Source organism: Zonotrichia albicollis, chromosome Z (assembly GCF_047830755.1).
Source record: "Zonotrichia albicollis isolate bZonAlb1 chromosome Z, bZonAlb1.hap1, whole genome shotgun sequence".
Taxonomy (NCBI): domain Eukaryota; kingdom Metazoa; phylum Chordata; class Aves; order Passeriformes; family Passerellidae; genus Zonotrichia; species Zonotrichia albicollis.
This window is the reverse complement of record NC_133860.1, coordinates 16,750,437-16,777,848: the sequence shown is the minus strand read 5'-3', so window position 1 is coordinate 16,777,848 and position 27,412 is coordinate 16,750,437. Positions and strand designations below refer to the sequence as shown.

At 42.7% G+C, this 27,412-nt stretch overlaps 1 protein-coding gene across 4 annotated transcripts in view; it reads left to right on the top strand.

Annotated features, from left to right (window-relative positions):
• PDZD2 (PDZ domain containing 2) overlaps positions 1–27,412 on the top strand; it is a 201,117-nt gene that overhangs the window by 51,184 nt on the left and 122,521 nt on the right. For all 4 annotated transcript variants that reach the window (XM_026794602.2, XM_026794603.2, XM_005488779.4 and 1 more), the window contains one exon: positions 12,216–13,032. In XM_026794602.2, coding sequence (XP_026650403.2) covers positions 12,554–13,032 — 479 coding nt within the window. In that variant the 5' untranslated portion in view covers positions 12,216–12,553. The remainder of the gene's footprint in view (positions 1–12,215; positions 13,033–27,412) is intronic.

Genomic DNA, 27,412 nt, shown 5'->3' with positions numbered 1-27,412 from the left:
TAAATTAAAACTGCAGAGACTGAGCCTCCATCTGTGGAAATCCTGCTGTTGGCTGTGGATGAAGCCTTGTCCTGGTTTTGGAGATGCATTCCCTAGAGGAGGTGATGAACAGTCAGCTTCATGTGTGTTCTTGTCTGTCAGGGCTGTATGAAGGAAAGCTGAGCTCTGTTGCTGTCTTCACACCAGCCCTTCATGGAGAAGGAGTGAAGTGTATGCAGTGTTGAAGGGAAATGCAGGTATTGCCTCCAGGTAGATATTAGTGGTAGAAATGTAAACTGTTACCTGAAAGTCCTGTGGTCTTTCACCTACTGGATGAGTGGGAAGTGAAAGAGCATTGGTGCTGATGAGTAAGTGAACAGTGTTACAGGATCTGCCTATCATTGTCTAGGGTAAATTTTGGGAGGAAACTTCTGAAGTGGTCTCTAGAAAGTAAATTCAAGCTGCCCCTCTTCGAGAATAGTGGAAAAAACTGTTTATTTAACAGGCAAAGTACACACAAACATGAAAAAATGAACAGCATTAAACATTGGGACCTCTCCCTGTTCTGCAGAGATGGCAGACTCAGAGAGAGTGCTGTCATGGGCTGTAGCTGAGCTCGCTCAGTCTCTCATCCATCCCTGCGGTGCTGGAACGCAGCGTCCCAGTCCCGGTGTGAGCTCCTGGTGCCATTCTGGGTGTTCAGGCCTGAGCAGGGCTGATCAGTTCCAAAAAAAGGAGAAGCCAGAGTCAGGGAACTTCTCTGCCAGCTAAAAACTGACTAAAGGCAAAGGAGAGCTCTGTCCCCCTGTCTGTCCATGCTGCAGACAACGCAGACCGTGAGCAGGAATGCAGGAGAGTGAGTGCAGTTTCTGCAGACAAACCATGTCCTTCTTCCCTCTCCTTCCCTCTCAGAACCTGTCTCAGAAGTGCAGAACTTATTGCTGGGCTAAACAGGTGAAAGGGGATATGGTGAATTCAGTATCATGAAGTGATATGATGTATCATGAAGTGGGGATATGGTGAATTCAGCATCATGAAGTCACCCCAGGACACTGCCAAAGCCAAGACAGAGAGAATCTTCTCTGAAAGTCCTTTCCTAAGCTCTACTTGGAACACTTGCTTGGGAGCAGTCATAGCAGGCTGTTAATTATTTCCAGTGCTCAGGTCATCAGATTAGAGATGATTAATGGATTTTGGGAACAGCGATGTGGAAATATGCCTTGTTATATCTGGTTGCAATAATAATAAAAATATTGTTTGTCTTAATTCAGACTTATGGGAAAATGGAAAACCATTTATTTATTTATTTATTTGAAATTTTTGCCTTTCCAGTAACACGGTGACATCCCATTAGTCCACCTTCCAAGTGTATTCATTTTGCAGTGTTGTAAGCTATTTGTTTTCTTGGTGCTTATCAGCATTTAATTTAAACAGTTTGTTGGGGACATTTGTTTATTTAATATAGAATTACAGTATTGGAACATGAGATGTTTGTGGTTTGTTTGTAAGACTAGATGGATGACTCCTGCAGACAATGCAGTCCAAATTTAACATGTTATTTACATTTTCTTGTTTTATGAATAAGTATTGCAGAGATCTTTCCCACAGGAAGTTCTTAAGAAGAGTGGAAGCATTTAAAAATAATTACAGATCTACTTTTGTACCTATTTTAATATAAGTGTTTTTTTCAGAAAGATCTGGAGTGTACAGTAAATTTCTATAGTGTTCAAAACATTACATGGAAGACCAGTCCCTCAGGAAGCCTTGCAGTTGAGACATTTGGGGTTTTCACTATAAAGTAATAGGTAAATAGGGGTTTGTTTCAAAGTCATACAGTAGTAGGTGACATTAGCACGGACCTTTAAAAACTGTGTGACTTATTAAGGTGCCTAAATGTAAATTTGAAGTCCTAACTCTGTTACTTATATCCTTATGCCTGTAGTTGTGACTAGTTTTCTGTGTGAATATATGTGTGTGTGTGTGTGTGTGAGAGAGAGAGAGAGAGAAAGAGAGATAGAACTGTGCTATTTTCAAACTTGGAAAAGGGATGTTTCTTGGAATCTGCATACTTAAAATTAGATTTCCTCTGTGGTTACACAATTGTAGAGTAAATCCAGAAAAGCATCTCTGACTAATTATGTTACTGCAGATTTTTACTTCTATAAATTATGTCAGAAATGAATTCTGAGTACTCTGAAAATTCATAATGGTGCTTCCCAGCATCAGCTCTGAACTCTTCAGCAAGTGGAAGAGATCCAAAGGATGATTAGGCATGTTGATGTACAGAGGAGGCTGAATAATTGCAGAACTGGATGGGTACCATTCTTCAAGAAACTCTTTAAATACAGATCTTTCATCATTGAACAAGCTTGCAATAACTTGGTTCCTTAAACATTCTTTTTTTCTGCTATCAAACTGAATAGTCTTTAAGAGCTTAGAGGTAGATAAGTAGTTTTAATGATCTGACAGCTAAAGAAATTTGCTTTGATATAGTCTGGGACACTAGATCATGTGAGAATTAGGTGATTTTTACTCTTGTCTGAAGTAAGTTGTTTCATTCTGGTTTAAATGAATGCAAAAAGGCAAGCCTGTCTTACTTCAATACTCAAAATTACATTGAGAATAAGAATATTGGCAAGATTTAGAAAATCACTTAGAAATTGCAAAGCTTCTTCATTTTCCCACCTGACCAGGACTTGGAGAGAAGGCTGCTGAAGATGGTTTGTGTATAAAGAGGGTGAGGATGGAAGAGAATAATTTGATTTTGCTAAAGGGCTTCTGTATCAGTATCAGAAAGAGTTTTAGATTTGATCTTCTCGTTAATAATGGATGGTCAGACAGATACTTCCTCCTCTGCTGTCTCTTTTTAATTCCTCTCAATGATGGTGGAAAATGCAGCCCAGTGGTTAGAGCCCAGCTGTCTCTCCAGTTTAAAAGCCCACTGTGTCTGTCTCTGAATCTCCTCTTGCAACACAGCAGTTATGGTATGTTGAAAAGTGCACTTGGGAGGTTTCCTTACCAAACCAAGCAGGTCAAACAACCTTGTTATTTAATACACAAAACTGTGAAGCTGTATCATCGCAGCCCTGGCTCAGCATTTTATTGCCATCTGCAACCCAACTGGCTTTGGTTATCCCTGCTTTCAGAGCAGGGCTGCCTGCATGTCTACTCACCATCCCAAAATACATCATATTTGCGTCCCCAGAGGACACCAGCCTCTTAAACACAGGCAAGACTGCAAGGACATGCAGTGAGGGAAAGGCTTGTGCTGCCTGAGCTGGGGTGGGAACTGGAGCATTTGGTCAACACCAGGGTTCAGAGCTTCACTGTTAACTGCTGACAGACAGGAGGTGTGTTCTTCAGCTTCCATCTGTTTGTTTTATTTTTAGTACTATCATTGAAATCCCGCCATGTTCCTGGTCCAGTGGAAAATACTTTCTAGGATATCATGATCCCCGATTTCTGATATGTTTGGAAATGTGTCTCCTTTTATGAGCTTGCTTATGTTGTATGGAAATAAGGGAAGGGAGGAAGTGGATGGCTTCAGAGCTCCAGAAGGAATAAGCCAAGAGGCACTGGTTGGTTTTGTGGGAACAGAGGCAGCTCCTCCTGAGCAGTGCTGCTGGCAAGGACAATATACCTCATGGCCTTTGAGGTGACACTGGCGGTGGAAGCTCCTGTGGACTTCACACTGTCCCTGGGCTGAGAGTGATCCAGTCCTGCAGTGCACTCAGATGATCTGGAGCAAGGGTAGAAGGAATGAGGAGAGCCTCGCTCTCTTCCCGTGATGCCAGTAGTGGGGGCACATATTGTCCTTATGAAATTTTCCAGTGGCCCTGTGCCTACAGGGAAGCTCCAGATGAGGCTGTATGGCATGCCTACTTTCTTGTAGCTCCACTCCCTCTTTACAAAAATGGGCACAATCTCATTTCCTTAAGGAAAGATTTTGCTAATTGCCAGTGTTATGGGTACTGTGAGAGCACCTGCAAATAAATAACTCCTCTAGAGAGCTATTTGGTGGCAAGGTTTTCAAAACAAATCCAAGTATATGGTTAGGTTTTTACCCAATTGTTGTGCCCCCCTTTAGAGTGTAAGGTTTCCTGCAAGAATTCCGCATTTCCATGCTTGGCTGTTTCAGTGCCCTCTTGGTGAACTGTTCTTTGTTCTCAGGGCTCGCTTGGGCTGATACTGTAAATGTCCTGGCAATTACTAGGTTTGATTTAGTAAGTCTAGATGTTTGCATAGGCCTTTTGATCTTTAATATAGTGGACATAAATACTTGAAAATCAAAGCAGTTAAGAAAGCATTGCAGGGAACCTGTCTGCAAGAATTGATACAGTTTCACCACTGCTTTTATTTAGCTATGCTATATTCAATTTTTTTCTGTGCCCAGTTTGCCTGGTTAACTGGTTTAAAGCAGATTTCATCTGATCATATTCAGATACCTTTATTTTACTTGGCCACACATTTTTTAGGCAATGGAGCAGAAAGTGCACTTGAAAGATGTCAAGCATCTAGTCTGAAAATAAAGATCTACAAGAGACCAGATAACTATTTTCTCCTTAGAGGGCCTGTTCTTCTCCTTTGGCCAGAAATGGAGCCCATGGCGACAATCTCAGATGAGGATTCAGCTGATGTTAAAGAACAAAAATCCTGGTTTTAATATTCCTGTATTCCTGTTGTTTACTTGTGGGGAGGTCAAACCCGAGGCTGTGGTTTGACTGCGCAGAAAATCCAGCTTTAGGGCTCCTACAGCTGTACTAAAAGCATTGAGGCCATGAAATATAAAATGCTGACTGCTATAAAACTTCCTGTCAATTCAAATTTGTTCAAAATCTCTCAAAGCCTCCCAGCGTAAGATTTAAATTTTTATTGCCAGGTCAAATATCAGAAGTCTTCCTGTGGCTAGCATAAAGCTGACCTGTAAATGTGCACTCTGGCTAATTCAGCAGAAACATAACTGTGTGCCTGGATCTGATTTGTACCTCTGGGTAGTCCAGAATAAAACTGATTTGCTGCTGTCCTGAAGGATTTCAGACCTCAGACCATCACAGAAAAACTATCTTTAAATAACAGTGTGTCTTTTAGTGAAAACCCTGATTCAGTTCCAAAGTGGTTTTCTTCCTATTGATGCTTTTTTTTTTTCCCCTATTAGTTTCTAACTAATAAGTAGAAGCTACACTTGAATAGAAATTAGTACATTAATGTCTTTTGCTGGTGCTGGATTTATTTCTCTGGTGCTGAAGTGCCCAGATGACTTTAGGAAAACAAGTACAATGCCTTCATCTATATATATAAAAAGATTTACGGTATATGTCAAACATAACCTTTAAAGCAATTATAAAGTCATCTCACTCAGGGGATGAAAACAATTTTTGGAATAACTGTATGTATGTTTTTCTGGAAGTTTTGGTCAGGCTGGAAATGCCAAAGGGGTTATCCTGGAGGATTGGGTCTTGGCCATTTGCACAAATCACCTTTCAAAAATCAGTAATGGGACATTTTAATGACCCTCTTCATTTCTGTTTCCCCCTATGAGACAGTGATTATAGGAACTCTTTACATCATTCCTTCGAGGACAACATAGGAAGAAAAAGCTCAATTTGTCAGAAAAGAAAAAAGCTTATTGTTTATGCACTGAATATCCACATATGCTTTTTGACAGTTCCAGCCTCAACTTATTTAAACAAAATATTTTTATTTTTCCATAAGCAGTCATTTAAGACAGCTTTTGTGCTGCCTTAAGAAAGCCTTAAAGAAGGAGCCTTTCTTCACCTACATAACGTATGTTTAGCTTGGTATTTTGAACAAAAAGGCTGGAGATGAAGGAAGAAAGTGTATTACTTCCTGAGCCATAGCTAAAAACTTTCACTGAGGAATGGAGAAGGAGATAGCCAGTTTATTTACGCGGGTGGTATTTCAGCCTTTGAGAGCACATCTTATGTGGACGTGCGGGGTGGAACAAGGGCAGGCAAGACCTGATTTTTCCGGCTGTAAATACTCCAGGGAAGAAGGTGAGAAGAGCTGATAAACACTAAGAAGAGCAGAGGGCTATAGAAGCTGCATGTCTGTGGGTATAAACTGATTATGAATACATTTAAGCCAAAATACAGACCATTTCCAACTATGCAAAGTGTTGGGGCAGCTTTCCAGCAAAATATCAGAGATGTAATTGTTCTTTACTTCTATTTGAAATTCAATGAGTTTTATTGATTAGAGTGTGAAAAAGTTGCTGTGGTAGCTGGGGTCTGGATTTGATGATGCCCAGGAGGATCTTTGTGGCTGGTGGCACAAGGAAGGGGACCAGGCAGCTCTGCTCACCAGGTGCTGGTGTGGCACACCCTTGGGAAGAGGCATGCACCCAGGCTGCAGCCATGCAAAGTGGCTGGTTGTTTTGTGGTTGGATGGAAAGGTGTGGGACTTGGCTGTTGGCACTGCTGAGTGAGAGGGGACCGTGCCTCTATCAAGGTTTTTGCAGCATCTTTTTGATCCTCTGAGAATATCTGGCCCAAAAGCTTTCCTTCTTGCAAAGAAGAGCACCTGTCTTGTGCTGTGGGTTGGCTCTGGCTTCAGTCCATGGGCTCCCACAGCAGTGGAGTGTATGCCTGAGCCCTAAAATCAGTACTTACCATGGTGAGAGTCTTTTAAAGATTAAATCCCATGAAAGGCTGATCCCCTTTATGGGTCCTCCTCAAACTGAGTGGTCATACTGTCTCTGCACCATCATTTGAATGGCATCAATTGAATAGATCCTTCTATTTGAACAGGATTAATATTGTTTCCATATCATACTCAGTATATTAATTGACATTTCCCACCCCAGTACTTTCCCAGCTGAGATGTTCTGTGCTTGCAAACATCCTCTGTGCAAAATCTTAGTTCACTTTATCCTTGAAACTGCTAATGAAAAATCTCAACAGACCACACTACTGAGATGTAGGTAAGATGGGAGATTTAATTACCAGAGAGTGTTAATCAGTAGCCCTCAGAGGGATTCAGAGCAACCAGGACAAAATCTCTTTGGTGGAAAGTTGTCCCCAGGAACAGGGACTCCTTTTTACAAGACAGGGGACTTTGGGCCCAGGGGGCTGCGTGTTCCTAGTTCTGGCTTGTTTTACACCAGACAATTCCAGTGTGGGCATAAAATTAGAGTATTTTGTATATAGGTCTGTACTCGATGCAAGGCAGGTAGGGTGGTCTGGCAGATCTATCACCTACAGCAAGTAAGCGAGGTGGTGGTGACTCCATGAAATTTTCTCACGTGGGTCTTGAGTCTATTTTGTGGAAGTCAAGAGTAAAAATAAATTTCTTCTTAGCGTTGAGGTTTCCATTTTTATCAGGCAGGTCTATTTTTTCCCTTGACGAACAGCTTACCACCTTTCTATTTTTTGCTTCTATGGCAATGGACACGTGAGCCACTCATCTCACCAGCACAGAGGCATTCAGCTCAGTGCTGTGTTGTCTGTTACATCTGGAAGGAGTATTTCCTATTTATGCTTGTCTGGAGTAATTTTTCCAAAGCCAGAAGGTTTTGTTTGAGAATATCAAATCCCTTGAAAGTACTGTATAATTATCTACATGATTAATTTAAGTGTCTGCCGTGGCTCTGCAGTGAGCTCAGGGGCGTAGACAGGCAACCCGCAGCGTATCGATGCCCGCAGCTTTTCCTGTGGGGAGAAGGAATGGGGTTTTGAAGGCTGCCTGCCTCCGGCGGCGTGGAGGGGGCTGTCCTCCTCTATCTCTGGAGGGATGTGTGTGCATGGAGGGGGAGAGCCCTCCAGCAATGCTGCTAAATGAATGATGGATGAGTTTTGCGTGGAATGCAGATGCCTTTGAACACTCTGGACGGCTAACTGCAGATTGAAGCTGAAGTCAACATCAGTGCCCTTTGCCAATGCAGAGAGGAGATTTGGAGACTTGACCTACAACTCTGAGCTGCTTTCAAGGAGCCCCAAGATCTCCAGGGACCCTGGCAGTGCTTTTGATCTGGGGATAGTTGGCAAAAAACAGTCCGTAACATGTCTACCCAGTGTCAAAACTGATAAACAGCTGAGAACAAAACCTCTTAAGTTTTTAGGCAAAAGGAGCCTCAAAGAATGATCTGGTCCAATCTTCTCTAGAGCTTGAATGGTTTTCAACCCTGTATGGTCAGTGAGAGCTGTACCTTTAGCAAAGGGTGTCATTGTCACAAGGGTGTCATTGTCATAACTCATGGTATGATATCCATTAAATGACTTCTTACTGGACTTTCACTAGGACAGAAAATGATGTTGAAGGAAGTGAAAGAGGGGTTGAAATGAAGAGATCTAATGTCTCCCACAATCCAAGAGATATTGGCTCCAATCATTGTTCATGGCAGATCTCTGACCTTCTGCAGAGACCATGAGTGTTGGAGACTTCAGCACCTGAGATGGTGCTCCCCAGGGTCTTGATTTTCTTCATCCTTCTGAGTGTTACCTAACCACTACCCTAAATCTACCTGGACATGATTCACATACATTACTCCATCATGGACAAGAGGAGCAGATTGCTTTTCTCCTCATGGTCACGGTGGGGCATTGTGAAATACATGAGGACCTTTAACTTGTGCTCTCACACCCTACCTGCAATACTTTTTTGCTTTTTAGCAGACCCTAATTTTTTCAGTATTTCCTAGTAATTCACACTTCCAAGACTGGCAAATCATGTCAGAACTCTGTTCCAATGGGGCAGTTTTGCTGCTGAGACCTTCCCATCCCTGTGTGAGGCTACAGAAATACTTAATATGCCATGTTACCTTTGTCCCCATTGACACAGCCTGGGACAATGACCCTTTTTTTCCTCCAACAGCAGGAGATTGACAAGAATGATTCCCTATAAACCCTGGAAAATGTTCAAAGCCAAGGTGGGTGGGGCTCTGTGGTGGAAGGTGTGCCTACCCATGGCAGGGGGGCTTGGGACCACATTCCTTCCTAACCCAATCCATTCTGTGATTCTGTGAAAATGCTGCATCTCTTGACAAAGATTTGCCACACAGCCAATCCTTTCTAAGTGAGATATTCCTTTTGTAGTACTCTGCATTTGTCCTTGATGAAGTTTACCCTAATTTTTAGATTATGTTTTCCTGATTTCTGCCAAGATATTTTAGATGCTAATCCCGTTCTCCAGTGTGTCTGCAGACACACCTAGCTTCGTGTAATCTGCAGATTTAATATGTGTACTCGCTTTCATTGTCCAGGTCACTAATGAATGTACTGAGCAGAACCAGACTATATAGATCCAGCAGAGCTCCACTTTCAGTGTCCTTCTGTTTCACAGAATGTCATTAATAACTACTCCCTGGGTATGGATTTGTAGAAGTCTCATTTAATCATATTTCCCTAGTATATTTATGAGAAAGTTGAGACAGTGACAAAAGCTATAATAAAGCCCAGATAAATGATATTCAACAATGTCTCCATTATGAAAAGAAATTAATTTGATTTCACATGATTTTATTCTTGTCTCCTATGTTTGCTGCTGCTTAGATTTTTGTTCTCTTCCACATAAATGCAAAGTATTTCTCTGTTTGATTTGGAGTTTTAAGGATGATTGATGCTAGATTGACTGATGTCACATTTTTCTGCTGCTTCTCTTTCGACCCTTGAAGACAGCCACTGCATTTGCTGTTATCCTTAATTCTGGCCCCTTACCTGTTTGAGTTCTCACAAGTGACCAACCCCCTTACTAACTGAGTACTCACAAGTGACCACCCATCTGAGATGGTTTTAGCTGGTTTTGTAGGAAATTTAAATGGTGTTTTTTCCCACTCTGCTGGACTGGAAATACCTGAATTGAACTAATGTCTTACTCTGTTACAGGCAGAGAAGAGGATAGTATACCTCTGTACTGATATTGTGTCACACTGTGTACTAATCCCCTGTGCATAGCTGGTAATTTTAACAAGGACTAAAGGAAAACTGAAACCAGTGTTGCCTCTTTTGGTGTCATTTTTCAAAACTTTCTCTCTGAGCAACATTTTTAAGGATTGCCTTCTTGGTATTAATATGCATATAAAGGGTAGCTTTTTTTTAATCTTCTGCAAGTTTCTTTTCATTTTTTTACCCTGATGTTTCTATTATTTTTGCCTATGTGTTCACACTATTTTTTTTAACTTGTGCTCAGTAACCTTTTAGTATTCTTTCTTCTTGTCTTTGAGGAAAATAAAAAGCTCGTGATGCTGCCAAGTCTTCTGATCCTTCTTCATTGAGATGCTATTGTGCTTGTGCCTTTTAAGCACAAAATATTGTTTCTTCGAGAAACTACAGCTCACCTTGATTTCTTTTTCCTTTCAACTCTTCTCCATGAATTCTCTCCTAGCAGGTTTTTTTTTTAATGTACTGAAACCAGGAATTTCTGTTTTGCTGTTCCCAATCCCTTGGTTTTACAGGCATTCTTACATGAGTTTCTTTTCACCTTCTTACCCTCAACACATCTCTCTTTGGAGGCACTTCCCTGCTAATTCCTTGACCCCATCCATTATGTGAGAATGTTGCTCTGAAGGCACCAGGACTTTCTATTTCTTACTATTTTCCATTTCTAGTAGAATCTTATGTTCCTACTTTCCCATTACCATTGAGTCAGCTGTTATCAGGTTCTTGGTTTAGGGTTTGTTGTGCCTTCTCCTGTGTTTGTTTTGTGCTTTCTGCCTTTATTATTAACCAGATAATTTAGCAGTTCTTACTCCTTCTGCATTCTGGACCTCAGAGCAAATATACGTATCATCCTCAGTATGCCAAGAAATTCTGCCTCTGCTTTTTCTTTGTTGGTGCACATATAAGCTATGCATTTTTAGATCAATATTACAGATCTAGGTCTTACTACAGTAAGTTCCAGTTATGTCAATTAAATCATTGCTTTTGTCTTAAATATGAGATCTTAAATAAGACTTAAGTTCTGTGGTAAAACCTCCACATATTCACCAGTGTTGCATTAGGTATCTAAAATGTTCAGAGGATTTAACCTTGTCTCCTGATCAGTCTGTGTTTAAAACCTCTTGTTTTAGACATGTGCCTGAGCAGTTTCTGTCTTTATTCTTCCCCTTTTCTTCCCTGTTTTGCCTGCCCTGAGCCTAACTCAGAAGTCCCTCTCGCTAAGCATGGGGCCAGTTCCTCCTTTCCCAAGCTGAGCCATTGGTGTAACTCCAGCTTCTTGGTGAAGATGCTTGTGTCCTCCTGTACAAGCATGACGTGGAACTGAGCTGCTGTTGTCCCTGCCTGAGCTTTCTTGGGGTCACTCCTGTCTATCTAAGTATTGCCTCACAGCCAAGGAGGTGGCAGAACTTTGCATACAGCTTTTGGGCAGCAGCATTTTGCAAGAGCCTTCCTCTACCCTCATTCTTTTGGGGTTATAAGCTCTTCCTACAGCTTTTCTACCCAACACAAGCCTTTCATGCACATCTGCAAGAACAGACCTACAGGCTGCTAGCTTGAAGCTGCTGCTTTCTTCAGTTTTCCTGGTGCACAGCGCACTATCATCCACTGCTTTAGAAAATAAAGTCCTGGAAGAATCTGGTCAACCAGACTTCACTCATGTCAGGGGTTTTTGTTGTTTCATAGATCCTAATGATCCTGGCAAAAAACCCTGTCTGCCCTGTTGCCTGCTAACCCCCGGCTCCCACTGACTCCTGGCTGATCGTGTGCCTCCCTCTCCAAACTGCAGGAAACTGGGGAATTCACTTGCCCTACTCTTTTCCCAGGAAACTGGACAGTCACTTCTTTAGATGCTTTACCCACAAGGTGGCTGTGAGCCACTGCTGCCACGAAGGCAGGGACCCCATTGGTGTCCTCACCGTTCGCGTTTGCTGCTGCCCATCCCTCAGCAGCTTGGTGGGGAGCTAAGTCTGGGAAGAGACCGGTTTAAGCCTTTCCCAGCCCAAAATCACTGGCATGGACGGCAGGGCTGTCAGCTTCAGTCGCTGGTGAGGCCGGTGCCCCTCCAGCGGCCCTTGGCAGGAGCGTCTCCCCCGCTCCGGTCAGAGCCCCGGAACTGCGGCAAGAGCATCTCCTGGGCTCTGCGGCCCACATTTCACCGCCAAGGTCAGGAGCTAATGGTGACCTTTTATTCCCTTGCTGCGGAGAGCAGCTGGTGCCCTCAAGTGGTAAATCGCAGGAGGAGAGCGGCTAGGCCGTGCGAGCCGGCCCTGGGCCGCCGGGCCAGGGCTGCGGGGCGCCTTCAGCGGCTCGGACACTTCTAACCACGCTGCTTTATCCTTGCAGGACGAGACGCCGTGGTGATCGTGGCGGGAAGGACGCCCCGACGGAGCGGGGACACCGGCGGCAGGCAGGCCTGGACAGCCAGAGACGCTCGCAAACTTGACCCACCAGCCTGTTCAAAGGGCCGGTGCAGCGCCTGGACACCACGCATCCTTCCTTGACTGTGTTTTTGGTCAGCTGGAACCCCCCAGAAATCTCCGTGAGACTAGATGGGGCTTGCTTTGGGCTTGCAGCCCCACTCCAGCATGTCCCCAGGGGCTGCGGGGCGCCACGGCGGGCGACAAGGGAGCCGAGTGGGGCCGGGGCTGAGGTCGTGAGGGGATGCCCAGGGAGGGACAGCGATGCCCATCACACAGGACAACGCGGGGGTCTTCCTCTCCCTCCTGTGCCAGTGGCTGCAGAACAGCCGGCGGGAGGGGGCCGAGGGAGCCGAGCAGCAGCTCTGCCGCTCGGCCGTCCAGAAGCTGAGCGAGTACATCCAGCTCAACTTCTCCGTGGACGAGAGCAACCTGCAGCCAGGGAGCTGTGGGACTTTGGATACGGAGATCTGCACCATGTACCTGGCCCAAGAGATGCGGAAAAATGAAGTCCTGGGCTTGAGCTTTGGGAATATCCCTGCTCTGGGGGACTATGGGGAGAAGCGTCGGGGAGGAAAGAAGAGGAAGGCGCATAAGGGGCCTGTGCTCGACGTCGGGTGCATCTGGGTGACAGACTTGAAGAAGAACAGCCCGGCCGGGAAGTGCGGAAGAGTGCGCCTGAAAGACGAGATCCTTTCTCTGAACGGGCAGCTGATGGTCGGTGTGGATGTCACCGGAGCAAGGTAAGGGTGACAGAGCTGCTAGCAGCAGCAGCTGCCTCTGGTGCCACATGGTGCAGGGCACAGTTGGTACTGATGGAAGTCCAGGAGAAGAGGTTTTGACCTTTGCTTTCCAGCCCCTGAGAGAGCCCTGGGTTCCTTCTTAAAATTTTGTAGAAAATAACTAACAAAATCAAATTGATAATTAGCCTACATGTGCTACTCACACTTCTTCTGGAAAATTTTTAGGGGTCACTGGGTCAAAAGATTATAAGTCATAATCACCAGAGGGGCTGCACTAAAGCAGGAGCCCTCCTGGGTTTGTATAAAACTGTTTTCTTAAGCAAAAATGAACACAGATGCAGCAGCACTGGAAGATATTTTTACAGGTGCTCATATTTTTTGTTGAATATTTCAGTTGAGGGAAGCGTTTTTGACAGCTAAATATTGTCTGAGACTTTCTCAAAGCAAGACATTTTTGTGTTTTCCAGTTTGGAACAACTTCATTTTAATAAATTCCCTTTGATTCTAATGCATTTGCTCTCTTCTAATGTCTCCTGACCCAGAAAACTTGAAGTCTTTAAGAGTTCAAATCAAAAATTAGGATTCTTGCAATGCTACAGATTATTCTTTTTTTTTTTTTTTTTTTTTTTTTTTAATTCAGCTATTCCATGCTGTAAAATCAGTTATTGTCCCAGTTTTGCTCTTTGTGGGCTGGTAGACTTTCTCACATTGCCCTTTGCAAAGGCAAAACCCTTTCTCTGCTGTAGATGAGGATGTAAACGTTCATTCATACCTGAGGTTACAATGTACCTGAGGGAATGAAATCCTCCCCCTCTTGCCAAAAGGGAATTTATTTTGGGGGTGGACCCTTGGGGAAACCCAGCAGGCAGGATCACTTCACTTGAATGTGTCAGGAGTTTGGGCTGACCATCATTCCCAATTCTGACACATGGCAGAATAAAAGCAGTGACTCCTCAATCTGTGGGTGCTGGGCCGCTCAACCTTCTATGGTTTTACAGGTATGACAATAACCCTCTGTAATTCCTAGCTTGTGATTCAAAAAGTGTGTACATATTGGTACTGTGGCAGTGTCAATCAGTGGCACCTCCAAATTTGAGAGGGTTTATGGCAAAAGGCAGTTAGTTTGCTGTTTCCCCTTTGTTAGATGTCACTGTTTCCAAATACAAGGGAATTGCTTGCAGTGGGCAGCAATAATGTTATCTTATTAATAATGCAAAATGAGAGACAATAGCCAATGAAGTTGGAAATATTTGGATATCTGTCCTTTTTGACCTGTCTCTGAAGGCTTAATTTAGTGTTTGTTCTTTTTGGAAAGCTCTGTTATTAAACCAGCAACCTGTGACTGCAGCTAATGGGAACCAAGTGCTCCATTTTCCTTACTTTTTTTGGCCATTACAAAGGCAGAGTTTTGGTAGTGTGGAGCTAGTGTTGTTTTTAAAATCCTGTTTTAGAATATTCAACATCCAATTTAGGCCAAAATTTAGGACATTTCCTGCTTTATTTTCAGCATCCAAAGCATCCTTGCCTAACTTACTGTTTTCTGCTATTTGACAAGGGTGATGTTGATGGATGACAGTTTGGGACCTCGAGGATGCTCCCAGTTTGGAGAGCTGGCTTTTTTCCTACCAGGGAGCTGGCTGGCAGCTCCTGCCCCAGTTCCCACACTGTGCATCTGGAATGCTTCAGGAAGCTTTGAGAGTCTTTCAGGAGCTTTCCCCACTGGGGTGCTCAGAAGGGACATAATTCTGTCTAGCTTTACAAGAGGCTGAAAGACAACATCAGCTTGCCTTCTGGAAAGACTGCTTCCAAGAGGAAACTTTCCTAGGGAATTCCATATTCCTGCTGCTATGGTGGAAGTAGCAGAGCCCTTTTCCCCTTGTTTTTTCAAGGTGGTGTTGGGGCAGGGCAGTGCACTAAATAGTAGTTCTGACTCAGTTTCTGACTGCCGAATTATTCCCTGGCTGAGTGACAAACACTTCCAGGTCGATACAAGGGGCTCTGATTTGTGGTGTGATTTACTTTGTGGAGCCTGCGCATGGTCAGTGAAAGTAAAATACTGCCTGAGCTCCTCCAGCACCAGGTTGGACTGGGCAAGCAAAATGACTGCTTGTGTGTTAATTCCACAGTTGCCAAGCGTTCCAGGGCAGCCCCATCTTGCCTGATGATGGAGTTTTTTACGCTGATACTGTGGGGAATCTTCTGATTTATTCCCTTAACAGTGGAGGATTTGGCTTGGGGTCTCGGAGCTCTGCCATTTCCCACCTCTGCAGCACGGTTTGCTGAAGTGTTCTCACAGACCCTGGGCTTCATGTAACCTCAGCTCTAACTCCAGCCTGCCATCCAAGCCCTCCCTGTTCCATGGGGCTAAACTAATACATCAGAAAACAAGAGAGAAGAGGTGAGAGCACACAGTCCCTTCTGCTGGCTGTCCTGTGGGTGTGGTCAGCTTCTAGAGGATGCAGGGGCAGATGATTGGAGCTGGAACAGACTGGACAGCCCTGGACAGACAGGGCTGTTTTGGCACCTGCCTTGTGTGTCTACAGGTCCTCCCATCTCAGAGTGGTGATGGGGTCAGACACAGTAAGAGCAGGACAATATTTTCTGGAGGAGCCAGCTGTGAGTACCACTCATCTGTCTCCTTGCTAGGAAAGCTGAATATGACTTCTTTAAAGAAAAGTTATTTATTTAAATTCCACCTGATTTCCATGTAAACAGCAGAGACGGGTTGATCATTGCTGAACTTGTTTCTTTTATTATTTTTTCTTTCTTTTCATTTAGAGAAACATTATGCAGTAATAAAATCATCAAAGCTCTTTGCTTAACAGGGTATTATTACATTAGAGAGGAATAATGTAGGTGGTGTCATTTTTGGTGATGTTAGTGATTGAGGGAAAATTATTGCTCTCTTTAGAGTTAGCAAATTGTGTGTCTATCAAACAAAATTGCAGGGAAATGAGCTGTATTGGAATACTGAACAAAGGTTAGTCAAAACTCTGCCTATTTATTTATCTTCTGTCTATATAACTGTATCTCCAAAATATGTGGGTTATGTTCCCCCAGACAACAACTTCCTATGTATTTTGGATCTAGTCTACTCATTTTGGGCTATTACTCACTTACTGAACGAAGGCTGTTAGTGTTTCTACAGATGACAGATGAATCCTTCATTTCTTGAACATAACTGAATGGAGCTTCATTGAGCAAGTCCTTGGAGCACTGCAAAAAAAATTATTTTTCCATGAATATAATTCAGTTTGAAATATTTGATTATGAATTTCATCAAGCATAGCTGCAGCGCTTGGACACAGCTACCATATACATTTAATCGTTAAAATCAGTGTTAAGTAGATTTTCAAATGCATGCTTGTAAAAAGTAGAGTAAGATACATTACCAGTGTTGACAGTGTGGTGGAAACATGAGTTGTTATTATTATAATTTTGTCACTGAGAAAACCCAACCACTCCTTCAAGATATCATCTTTCTCATTGCCAAAAATTACCAAACATTGCAATATGTGGGAATACAGTCAGAGAAGTGGCTGGCTTCTTTTTAACCCACAAACTGGAATTACTTCCAAAAAAATGAAGAGAGAAATATTTTGACAGCCATACCTTTGCACAGTGCTTTCTTAGTCTCTCATCTTCAGTCAGTGTCCAGGGGGAGTTGCTCAGGCTCCTCCTCAGAATAGATATCGCATGCCAAATTTCAGGGAATTCAGTTTATTTTCGGAGGTGCTGAGAAAGGCCTTCAGGAATCAGGTCTGCAGGGGGGAGGGAGCTTCAAGTGCCACTACTGAAGGCAAATCTTTTATTTTGCCTGAAGCTGAAGGTTTTCAGTAGAGCCAGGGTCTTTCCTGAATGCTTGGTGCTGCTGCACATCCTATGTTCATGCCTCCAGGATAGCTGGAGCTATGAAGATAGAGTCCTGCTCCTCCTCACATGTCAGTGCCACTAGTAGGTGTGTGATATATGGACATTCTAAGCACAGTCTTGCCTCTCTGTAAGTGCTAGCAGCTGATTACAGAGGACAATTCAAAATGTCCAACAAAATTACAGGTCTCAAAAATGTGCACAGCACTTTGTGCTGCCTGCTGTGGCAGTCATTAACAGTCCTGGGCTATGCTGGGTGAAATCTTGATGTTCTTTGTCAAAATAAGGGTTCTTGCTGGTGCTGGAAACAAATCCTGCAGTTCTTGGCTGTAATTAGAGAAAGATTCTGCCCTGAACAGGGGTCTTCATGAGGGCAGTCTTCTTTGTTCTTGTGCTGTGAGCCCTGCAGACAAGGAGCAGACCTGTACCTGCAGAGCAGTGCATGTGCTGTGGGGCTGGGAGCAGTGAAGTATTTTCTGTGCCTGAGAAGAGCTGCTCAAAAATCTGAGTGTGATTTGAAAACTGTTTTGTCTGAAGACAAATGCTTTTCAAGGCACTTTTTTATTGAGATCCTCTTTCCTCAGAAGTTTGAATGGGATTATTTTTTAAAAATAAACTGCTTTGCTCCTGCAATAGAAATATTTTCTTGCTGGAAGAAGCATCCTTCCCCTCCAAATGTGGTCCCTCTTTGATTATCAAGTGCTCCAGTTTTGCATTTTCAATGGGGCACTGCTTCCTGCCATGCTGTGTCGAGGCGCTGTCACTGCCTCAGGAGGCTGGCTGTCCTTGCCATGACTACTTTGTCCCTGTCCTGGCAGCTGCAGTTGTCTCTGGAGCATCTGCAAGATTGGGTTGCACTTTCTTACTCATCAGTGTGTTCAAAATGCATCCATGTGCCCCTGCTGATGTGTGGGGATGGGATACTGTGGGAACTCCCTCAGCACATCAGCTGCAGCCCTCCAGGACACGTTTTGGGTAACAAATCCATTCCTTAGCTGGGTTGGCTGTTGGGGTGTATGAATGCCTGTGTTATGGTGGAAGGGGGTAGTTCAGATCTCTCTGCCTATGATGGGATTGTGTTTCATTGGAATTTTTGGGGATTTATCTTCCTGGCAGTGCAATTTCCTTTATACATCCTTTTTGTAACAGAAAAATCACCCCAAGAAAACCACCGCTGGTCATCACAGAAAGCTTTGTCTAATAGCACCCCCACCTCCCAGGCACATCAGGTTGCATGGATTGATTGCTCTGCTTTACTGTGTTTCCTCACCTCCTTCCTAAAGCAAAAGTGCTGCCAACACAAAGTGCTGCTCGGTATAAGCAGCTGCTTTTCCTGGTGTTAGTAGGGCCTTCTCTTGGTTATGTCCACAAGAAAATATTTTTGTTTTAATAGGAAAAATAATGGAAATTTATCCTGTCCCTTTGCCCTTGGCCAAAGGGCAAACATTTCTGTGTGAATTCCTTGTTAAAATATTAACAGCACTGACTACACAGCGAAAAATAAATACAGTGGTCCTGGAGACTGCAGCCTCCAAATGCAGTCTCAGGGAATAGAGTTCTCATAACTGACCTAAAAAATACCCCCAACCTGTTGTTGAATTGAATTAGTTTCCTTTTTTATATCATATTACCGATCTTCATACTGTTAAGTGATGGATCAGGGCACAGAGGTTGAAACCTTGGCCTTGTTATCATGGGCAAGGATGAGAAGCCTGTGATGATGTGCCCTCCAAGCTGCCTGGTGGAAAATAAGCAGCACGTAGGGATTTTGGCTGAGTTTTTTCTCATCCTGTTGAACTGCTGTGAGCTGAGATACAGTAAATGTGTGCTGAACCTGCACAAAATGAGAGAAAGCCTATGGGTGTCTAACATTTGCAAGGCACAGCCTAAGTCTCACTGTGCTCCTGAAGTCTGGAGCATGCAGTCTCCTCTGAAGCATGGCTGCTGTATTTTACACTGATAGTGGATATAAATCCCCTGCTTGATAGTGGATATAAATTCCTCCCTCTCCCCTCCTTTTAAATATAGCAGGACTAAGAAACTAAGAAAGAGATGTTTTTCTTCCTTTCTTTTATGTTTCCTGGAAGGTATGAGCAGACTTAGCCACACGTGTTGAGAAATAAATTGCTCTGAAGAAATGAGCTTTATTCCAAATCCTCTCTTAAGAGCCAAAGTCTTAAATAGAAGGTCACTAATCCCCAGACTCAGCAGAGATCATTTAGCTGGTTTGTCCTCTTTGCTTTATTAATCTGAGTGTGTGTTCACTCGGTTTCCCCTCCTCACCCTCCAGTTCCTGCCATCCCTCTCAATTTCCCCAGGCCAGGGATATTCTATGGAGGCACAACTCATTCCCTTGTAGGAGTGGCCATTAGCAACATCCCATTACCACAACTGCCTCCTTAAAAGACTTTCTGAACCCCTCATCTGCCTCAAATTTTAATCTTGCTTAGCTTCTTGCTCAGACAAGTTTTATCTAAACCCCATTAAAAATGGTGGAAAGACTTCCACTGATTTAAATAGCTCACATCCTCTATGTATTTGCATGTTTGTCCAAAAATTTAGGGATCAATATGCCCATCACGGCCTCCTACATAGTGTCAGCACTGAACAACAGAGCTGGCCTCTCTCTAGAAATCGTGATTCCCCAGGAGCATACATGTGTAACTAGACAACATCCTCAGGTTATCTGCCAAAATTGCTCCCAGCCCTGCCTCTGCATGCTTGCTTTTCAGAAGCATTGCGTCAGGCTTGAAAAGACTTGGACAGTGGTTTGTAGTGTTGCCTTAGGAGGTGTAAAAACTTCAGAGGTTATAGAGAGGGTTTTTTCTGTGCTTTGTCTTTGTTTTAATGAGGGGTGAAAGTTCTGATTAGAAATCTGTACTTTGCTGCCCAATGTATGGCTGTGCCTCTTCATTTAATTTGCTGTTCTGACCACGCTGTAAGTACAAGAGAACAAGCCCAGTGTTTGGGAGGGAGCTTTGCCCTCTCTGCTCTTCCCTCCCTGCTCATCCTCTGTGGGAACAGCCTGTTTTGGTGAGTCAGCCTTGTGCCTTGTCATTTACCTTGATACCAAAGTGCCAGCAGGATCCCTTTTACGTCCTGAGTGGGGTTTTCAGCCTGACACACAGCAAGCATCTCATGCTCTCAGGTCATCTGGAAGTACAGTCAGGGCTCAGCAGAACGTAGCTAATTGGCAAACTGCTGGAATGTGCAAAATAAGAGTTGCTTTTTTCCACTGCTCAGCCAAGTAACAGGTGAGGCCTTCAGCCACAGCATCAGTTATTTTCACAGCCTCTCCAGCAGTGCGTTTGCTAGCACAGAACAGTGCTTTAGCCATCAATAATTAAAAATACAGATGTTCAAAGACGCAAGCAAGGAACATTCCGTGCCCATTATTCCTACTCTTTCTGTAATGCTGATGCCCAAACATACCAGTTTGCCATGCGCAGTCATTCACAGCATCTTCTAAACTGTAAATGTGACTTTCTCTTCATATTCTGGGAGTCCAGAATTTTGCACAAAGCAGGCTGTGGGCTAAAGATTGGTTTTCTTGAGACGGAAGCTCTGAGCTGCTGCAAAAGTAGGAGGTGACTGGAGCCAGGCTACTGAGTGGCAGTGAAAATCCTGGGAGGTTTTTCTTTTCCACCTGTACTGACTGATGTGCCATGAGCCCTGCAAAGGCACAGCCTCTCCAGTCCTCATTCAAATAGTTTTTCTTACAGCATGGTCTAAATGAGCAGCTTTCTTGTTCTTAGATGTCTTTTGCAGCTGCTCTGCAAAGCAGGACATGATCATACCTGCTTGGCAACCTCTGGGTGTGACTGTTGCTGTCCTGAAAGACGGACTAGAACTGAACTGTGACCCTCCAGAGCTAAAAGCATTAGCAGCGATGGCAGCTTAAAACCCACTTATCCCCTGTCACTGGAAATCTGGCCTGGACTGGAAAGGACAGGAGCAGGGAGGGTTGAAAAATGGTGAACATTTTTCAGAGACAGTTCTACGGTCAGAGGCTCAACATCAGCCTCAGAGAGATGGTTTGTCAACATGAACCTGCCATCTATGGACATAAGTGAGAGGATAAGTACAATAAACAGAGGTGAGATCAGCAAAGAGACAGGTATATAGCTACAGAGACAGCTGTTGCAGTGGATGGCTTTTGGGATGGGATTTTTTTAAACATGGAAAGCTCATTGCTTTTTTTAGCTCATGTGACACTTGCCTCCAGCTCCAAGCAGTATCACATGCTCCTTGAAACTTATTTTTCTGTCTCCTTTTTATCAAATGTGGGCTAAGAGGCAAAGGGCATATGTATCAACTGCTGACTCTGCAGTACTGCTCACTGTTCTTGCTTCTTTCTCTGGGTAAAGTGTATGTTGTTCAGCAAGATCATGTGAGCCTCTGAAGGAAAACATGTTTAACAGACCAGTAACAGGAAAAAGATAAGTTGGCAGGCACTGTGACAAGATTTGGGGCAGTTCAAGAATACTTGTACCTTCCAAAACAGACAAGAGTAAGGCAAATGGTGACTATTAGCAGCAAAATTCACCCTAGAGCATCCAAGACTCAAGAATCCCATCCAACTGAAGCCTCTCTAACAAAAATGTGAGAAACTAGAGGTAAATGGAAAATGGATTCAGGCTTTTTCAAAATAAAACAGTATTGTTGAAACATGACTGAAAGAGGTTACTGTTACAGCTGATGCTGACTCATTTCTCTTGTTTAAAAAGGTGTCAAGGTCTGGTTTTAACCCTTCTCCATAGTTAGTACTATAGATGACCAGATGATCTTAAAAAAAACCCCAAACAAACAAACAAACAAACAAACAACTTGCAAAATAAATATTTTATTAATGTAGTAATAACTTTGACCTATGTTTGCTATGCCATTATTTGACCACTGGAATAGGTTCAGGCTAGCAGGGTAACAATTCGATGAAACAAAGTCAGGGAAGTCTTCCTGCCCATCCTTCTACAGTTTGGCCAGTGTCTCTTTTTGCCATCATAGATAAAGAATTACTAAGTGCTTGCCAATTTTTCATAGACTGGGCTATTTTTATTCTGGTAGCAAAGAGAAAAAAATCAGACATGTGGTAGCCAGTAAACTCTGTGGTACCATCTCTCTGAATACAGAGCCCTGGGCTAGAGGTTGGGGAATTCTCTCTTGAAAACTTGTGGATGACAAATGGAGCCAAACCAGTGTGTGATGTTCTCAGTGAAAATGGTTTCTAACAAACACTGATTGTTCTGCTGAAAATGACATTTCGTGTTTTCATCTCTGGAAGAGTTCTACTGAAACAGATTTTCCTCGGTTTCCTCTAGAGGGCAATGTCATATAAATATTTTAAGCAATTTCTTGGTTCTGTCAACCGGGAATTTTAGCCTGTCTTATCTAGGAATTTGCAAGACAGCAGTGAAAATTGTTTCTTTACATGCTTTTAAGATGTATATATACGTAATGTAATCTGATTCTTGGCTTGTAGAGTGCAGTAGCTAATCCCTTTAAGAAGCAATAAATATTTTGGGTAGATTTGGCTATTCTGGAATGTGAAGAAGGAGCTGCTGATGAAGATTTGACTCTCTTCTATACCTGTGCATCTTCAAGGACTCCTAGGAACTGCCCCTTATGTGACAGTTGTAAAAAAGATTATAATCCAGTTGTCTAAGAATGAAGTTTTCAGTTGTTGTAGTTTAAGTCTGCAGCTGGAACTTCAGAGCAGAGGATAAATCTAAATACCAAATCTAAGTGGTTCATAAGACCTAGGAAATAGAAAGGTATTGTGTTATTTATTAAAAAAAATATTATGCGTATATTCCTGGGTTTATTAACTGTATTGCTTGTTTGATGGATGCTGGTAACAGCACAATTTCCAAATTATTTGTCTGCATAAACAGCTGCTAAAATTAGTATGACTCAAAGGTGGTCACTCTGGACCTTAGTAATTTAATTTAAGGGACATTTTTAGTCACTGTAGTATAAAAATGGTAACTGTAGATAAAGGCTGTTTTCCATAAAGCTCGGGTGTAGGATTTGAAAGATATTTCCAAGGGCATAAATTTATTTTCTGTCACTTGTATCATTATCTTCCTTCCTTCTCCCACACTGACATTAGGAAAAGGAAAATTTGCTCTTGAAATTGCAACATGAAAATGGCCTTTGGGAGATCTTTTTACAGTTTTGTCTCCTTTCCTGTCCTGATGGCCACTAGTCCTTTGGAGATTCACCATAATGGCTTTACTGGATTGTCTTGCAAATCCCATACACTTACTGAATTTGTGTGTTAACATTCTTGATAAAATATTTTTTCCACAGTAGTAGCAGGCAATCTGCAGTTGTCAGGTTCTCTAAATGAATAAATCTGTTAGTTTGTTTTTCCCCAAACAGGAAACACAATTAATTGAAATAAAACACTTATTCCCCAAAGTGCTTTATTTTGAAAACAATGGCCTGTGAATAAAAAAGCAGTATTTGCATTAGCTTCAAAGCCTGCAGGCATTAGGTACCAAAGTAAGATTTGCCATCTACTTCTGAGTAATAGCAATTCTAAGAAAAATCTGAGCTCTTTGGTAAGTTTTAAAAGCTTAAATAGGTGAAAATTGCTTTTAAATTATTGCTGCTGGCCAGGCAGGACTTTTTCCTAAACTCTGCCTTAACAGAAGTATGATAAGCAGTTTGCAAATATTAAGTTCCTGGAAAAAATTTTTAGAAACCTTAGAGGAAAGTAAATATTCTTAGTTTCATTTCTCCTGCTGCATGAGAAGCTTCATGTTTGAACCTTATATTCATCACCACCTTCATTTAGGGCAGCTTAATGCTTAATCACAGGGGGATTATTCCTTGCCTGGCTGAAGGGAGCTATGTTTGGGGCTGTGGGTGTGTGGGGAGGTTGTTCACTCTGGTCTGGGATCCCTGTTCATGGGTAGCCCAGGGAATGTCACACCTGCGTGGCTGCTGTCACACCACCAAGGCTCACAGCTTCGTCTTCCCCTCGCCCCCTCTGCCTTCCTGGTGGTGAGTGCTCTGCAGTGCAGCTCTCTTGCTGCTGTGCTCAACCTCTCTGACAATTCCATAACACCATGGGCTTTGCTGGAATGCCTTCCCACTCCAATTTGCCTTCCAAATTTCCTCCTGCCACTGCACATCTGTCCCAGCTATACACTAAATAGTCTAATCCTCGATCTGGTATTCTGTTGTGGCCTGCATTTGGAAAGTAAGTGGTGTATACAGCAGAGCAGAAAATTATTTAGTAATGCAGTTTTATCATGGTGAACTGTGGTTAAAATACATCGGATTTCAATAGTTCACCAGTTATACTGTGGAGAAAGAAATAATAGTTAAAAAAGGTGTACAGATGCCAAATGGATTAGGAGTTAATAGCTGGTGTATGGAATTCTAAATCAACAAGGGTTTACTACAGGGCTGTGCCTTTAAAAGGACTCTATATTATATAGTGGATGAGAAAGGTGGAATATCAGTACCTTATAAGAATGATTTTGTGGCTTAAATGTTTTCTCTGATGACCTGGGAAGCAAATTGTAAGCTGTGGAAATTAATTTAGGGAGTGTCCTCGCTAAGAAAAAAATCATGCAAGTTAGAGAAGTAAACATCTCTCTTCAAACAGGTAGGTTTCAGATGAGGTTCAAAGCAAAAGAGGTAAATGACAAGAAGGTAGAAAAAATTTAGGATGGAAGGAGGACTTAGAAATTCATTAATCCTGGCTGGATGAATAATAATCAGAAGTGTTTTGTCTGATATGTAATTAAATTAGATATCATTATCTGTTAAAACCATTCAGCCACTTCTAATAACCAAGGAAACCAATCCTGAGTCCAGGTGTTAGTTCCCACGCTCCCTGAGGTTTTCCCGACCTCAGGGATATTCTCTCATTTAATGATAGTATCAATAATAGCATTAAAGAATATGAAAAGTAATAGTCTCCCTTTTAATATAATCTTCAACATGCAGAGCAGCATACCTGGGATGCACTGTCCATGTCCTACATCAGGGGGAATCATGCGTGACTTTGCGAAGCCAAGTGGAGATCTCCTCTAGATTAAAAATGTCATATACTGTGCTGTATATGGAGTCATAAGCTGGTGTAAGAATCCAGCATGAACCCAGTGTAAAGAACTAGTTTAAATTCCGTGTGAAGTTTTGACTTCTTCACATTTTAGTGGCATTTGCTATTTGCTTGTAGCTCATGCTGCTGTCTACAGTAGGGCCGTGCTGGTTCCATCTTCACCTTCCATTTCTCTTCCATGTGCTTCTATTTTAAATCATTGATTTGTAAGTTATGCTTTCATAAACTGTATATGACTTAGAGCTATGTATCTACCTCCTGTCAGGATCTCACAGCCTAATGGATAGCATGTGTGGACTTAAGAAGTGTTGGGTCCTGGTCAAGCCTTTTCCCTGTGCTGTGAACAAGTCATGGCCTTGGTGACAGGGAGGTGATGACAGCAGCTCACTTTCTGCAGGGGCTTGAGCTTTCGGGGGCAAAAACACTTTATTAAATGCTGGGTTTTATGGCAGAGAGTTTATTTCCAGGTACTTGCTTGTCTGGTGCAGGGTTATAAAGTCAGAGCACCTTCACAAGGGCTAAAATTCTTTGAAATACCTGTTTCTGCAGAAGTACATTTGAGCAATACCAAATAGCTCTAGCTTAGGAGATACCTGTCTGGTTATGAATTTAGCTATTATCCAGTCTTCCCAACTATCTCCAAGAGGTGTCTGTGTACAAGAGAGAGATTTATTTACATGTAGAGTTTCCTCGAGTAATGACAGAATGGAAAAACTGAATTCTGTTTTTCCAAGGCCTTGAAGCCAAAACCCTGTTCTTTCCTATGCCTACTGCTTGCTATGTGGGGGAAAAAATCCAAAAACAAAACCAAAAAATCTCCTCAGCCTTGTTTTTGTCGTGGTGATCTAGCCAACACACAGCTGAAGTCTGATTTCCTTATACAGTATTTGAGATTTGTTGTGAACTGAGAAGGTCTGAAGCCAACCCTGCTGGAGCTGCCAGTTATCTGGTTGGAGTGCTTGCTCCAGTTTATAAAACTTTGCATATTATACTTTACTGCGTTATCTTTTAGAGCTGAAACAGTGAAAAAGTCTCAAAGGACTGAAGACTTTGGATGGGATTTTATTAAGGAAAAAGGGGCCACTCTGTAGCTTTATTGGGGAAAATGTGATTTAATAGTTTCCTGTTTAACACAACTCTTATGTTGTGAGGACTTCCTTGCAAGTATGAATGGGCTAATTGGGAAGCTGAGGAGGAACTGGTACCAAAAGGTAACCATGTGAGAAAGAGAATAACAGGATTAAATATAACCATATTAATTCATTGCATGGCAGACACATACTGGGAGCAGCCTGGTAATGCAGGGGCCATTCTGCAACCCCAGCTCCCAAACTTTACCCTCTCTCTCATGGTCACTTCACGTGTCCCCCTTGCTTTGCGGTACCCAGTTTGCCAGTCAAGGAGCCCATGGGGTATGTGCAGGAGTGATGTGAGAGTTTCAGGTGCAGACACAGGGAGGAAGTTTCTATGTAGTCCATGGCGTTTCTGGGATTCCCCAGGCTCCTTCTCTGAGGACTAACTTGGTGCATGGAATGGGACAAAAAAGTGAATGTGAGGTTGGGCTGAGACTTTCCTTTTTTGTCATGTTTTGCTGCACACTCTTTCAGTAGCATTCATCAAAGCAGCCTGGAAATTGTGTCCTGGAGAAGTAGCTTGATTGAATATATAAGTTTTAAACTTAGCATTGCTCCTATTTATCCCCAGGTTGCCTGCATTTGGAACTTTTAACCTTTAGATTGTGCCAATTGATCAAAATGTTCCTGTATCATTACTAAAGCTTGATTTTATTTTTCTTCTCTTTCAATTGATGGTAAATCTGCTTCTGACTTAGGAGGAAGGCTTGGAACCTTACCAAATGAAATCCTGAAGCCAAAGAAGAGAATTTGTTGTTTGAAATACCCGTTCTTTCTTAGTACAATCAAAAGGCAAACTATTTTTCATCCCTTGTAAAATGGTTACATATTCATTCAGGGGGAAGGAGGTGAATCTCAAGTGTAGGAGATAGAGGAGCAGTTCCTGATTTTCATACGTGTAAGCATTATGGCAAGGCAGATTGATTAACTTGAGAGGTGACTCTTGGTTTATGACCATGTAAAAGGGGAATTGAACCTGCAGGATGCATTCTGAAATATGGTCAGCTACCACAGACTGGTCCAAGAGAAAACATCACACCTCAAAAAAAGAGCTAAGGATAAGTCATAAATCTTCAACCCAAAAAGATTAAGAGATAGCCTAGGAAAAAATCCAAAAGGGATCAGAAATTCAAAAAGGATCCTGCCCATGGAGCCCATAGGCACAGTGTCTGAGATCTGCAATCAGTACCAGATGCTGCTGATACGTGATGTGGATCTTGTAACAAAGAAACGCTGGACCCATTCAGCCCAAGCAGGAAGCCTTGCAGATTAAATTTGTATTAGTTGGAGCCTGTAGATT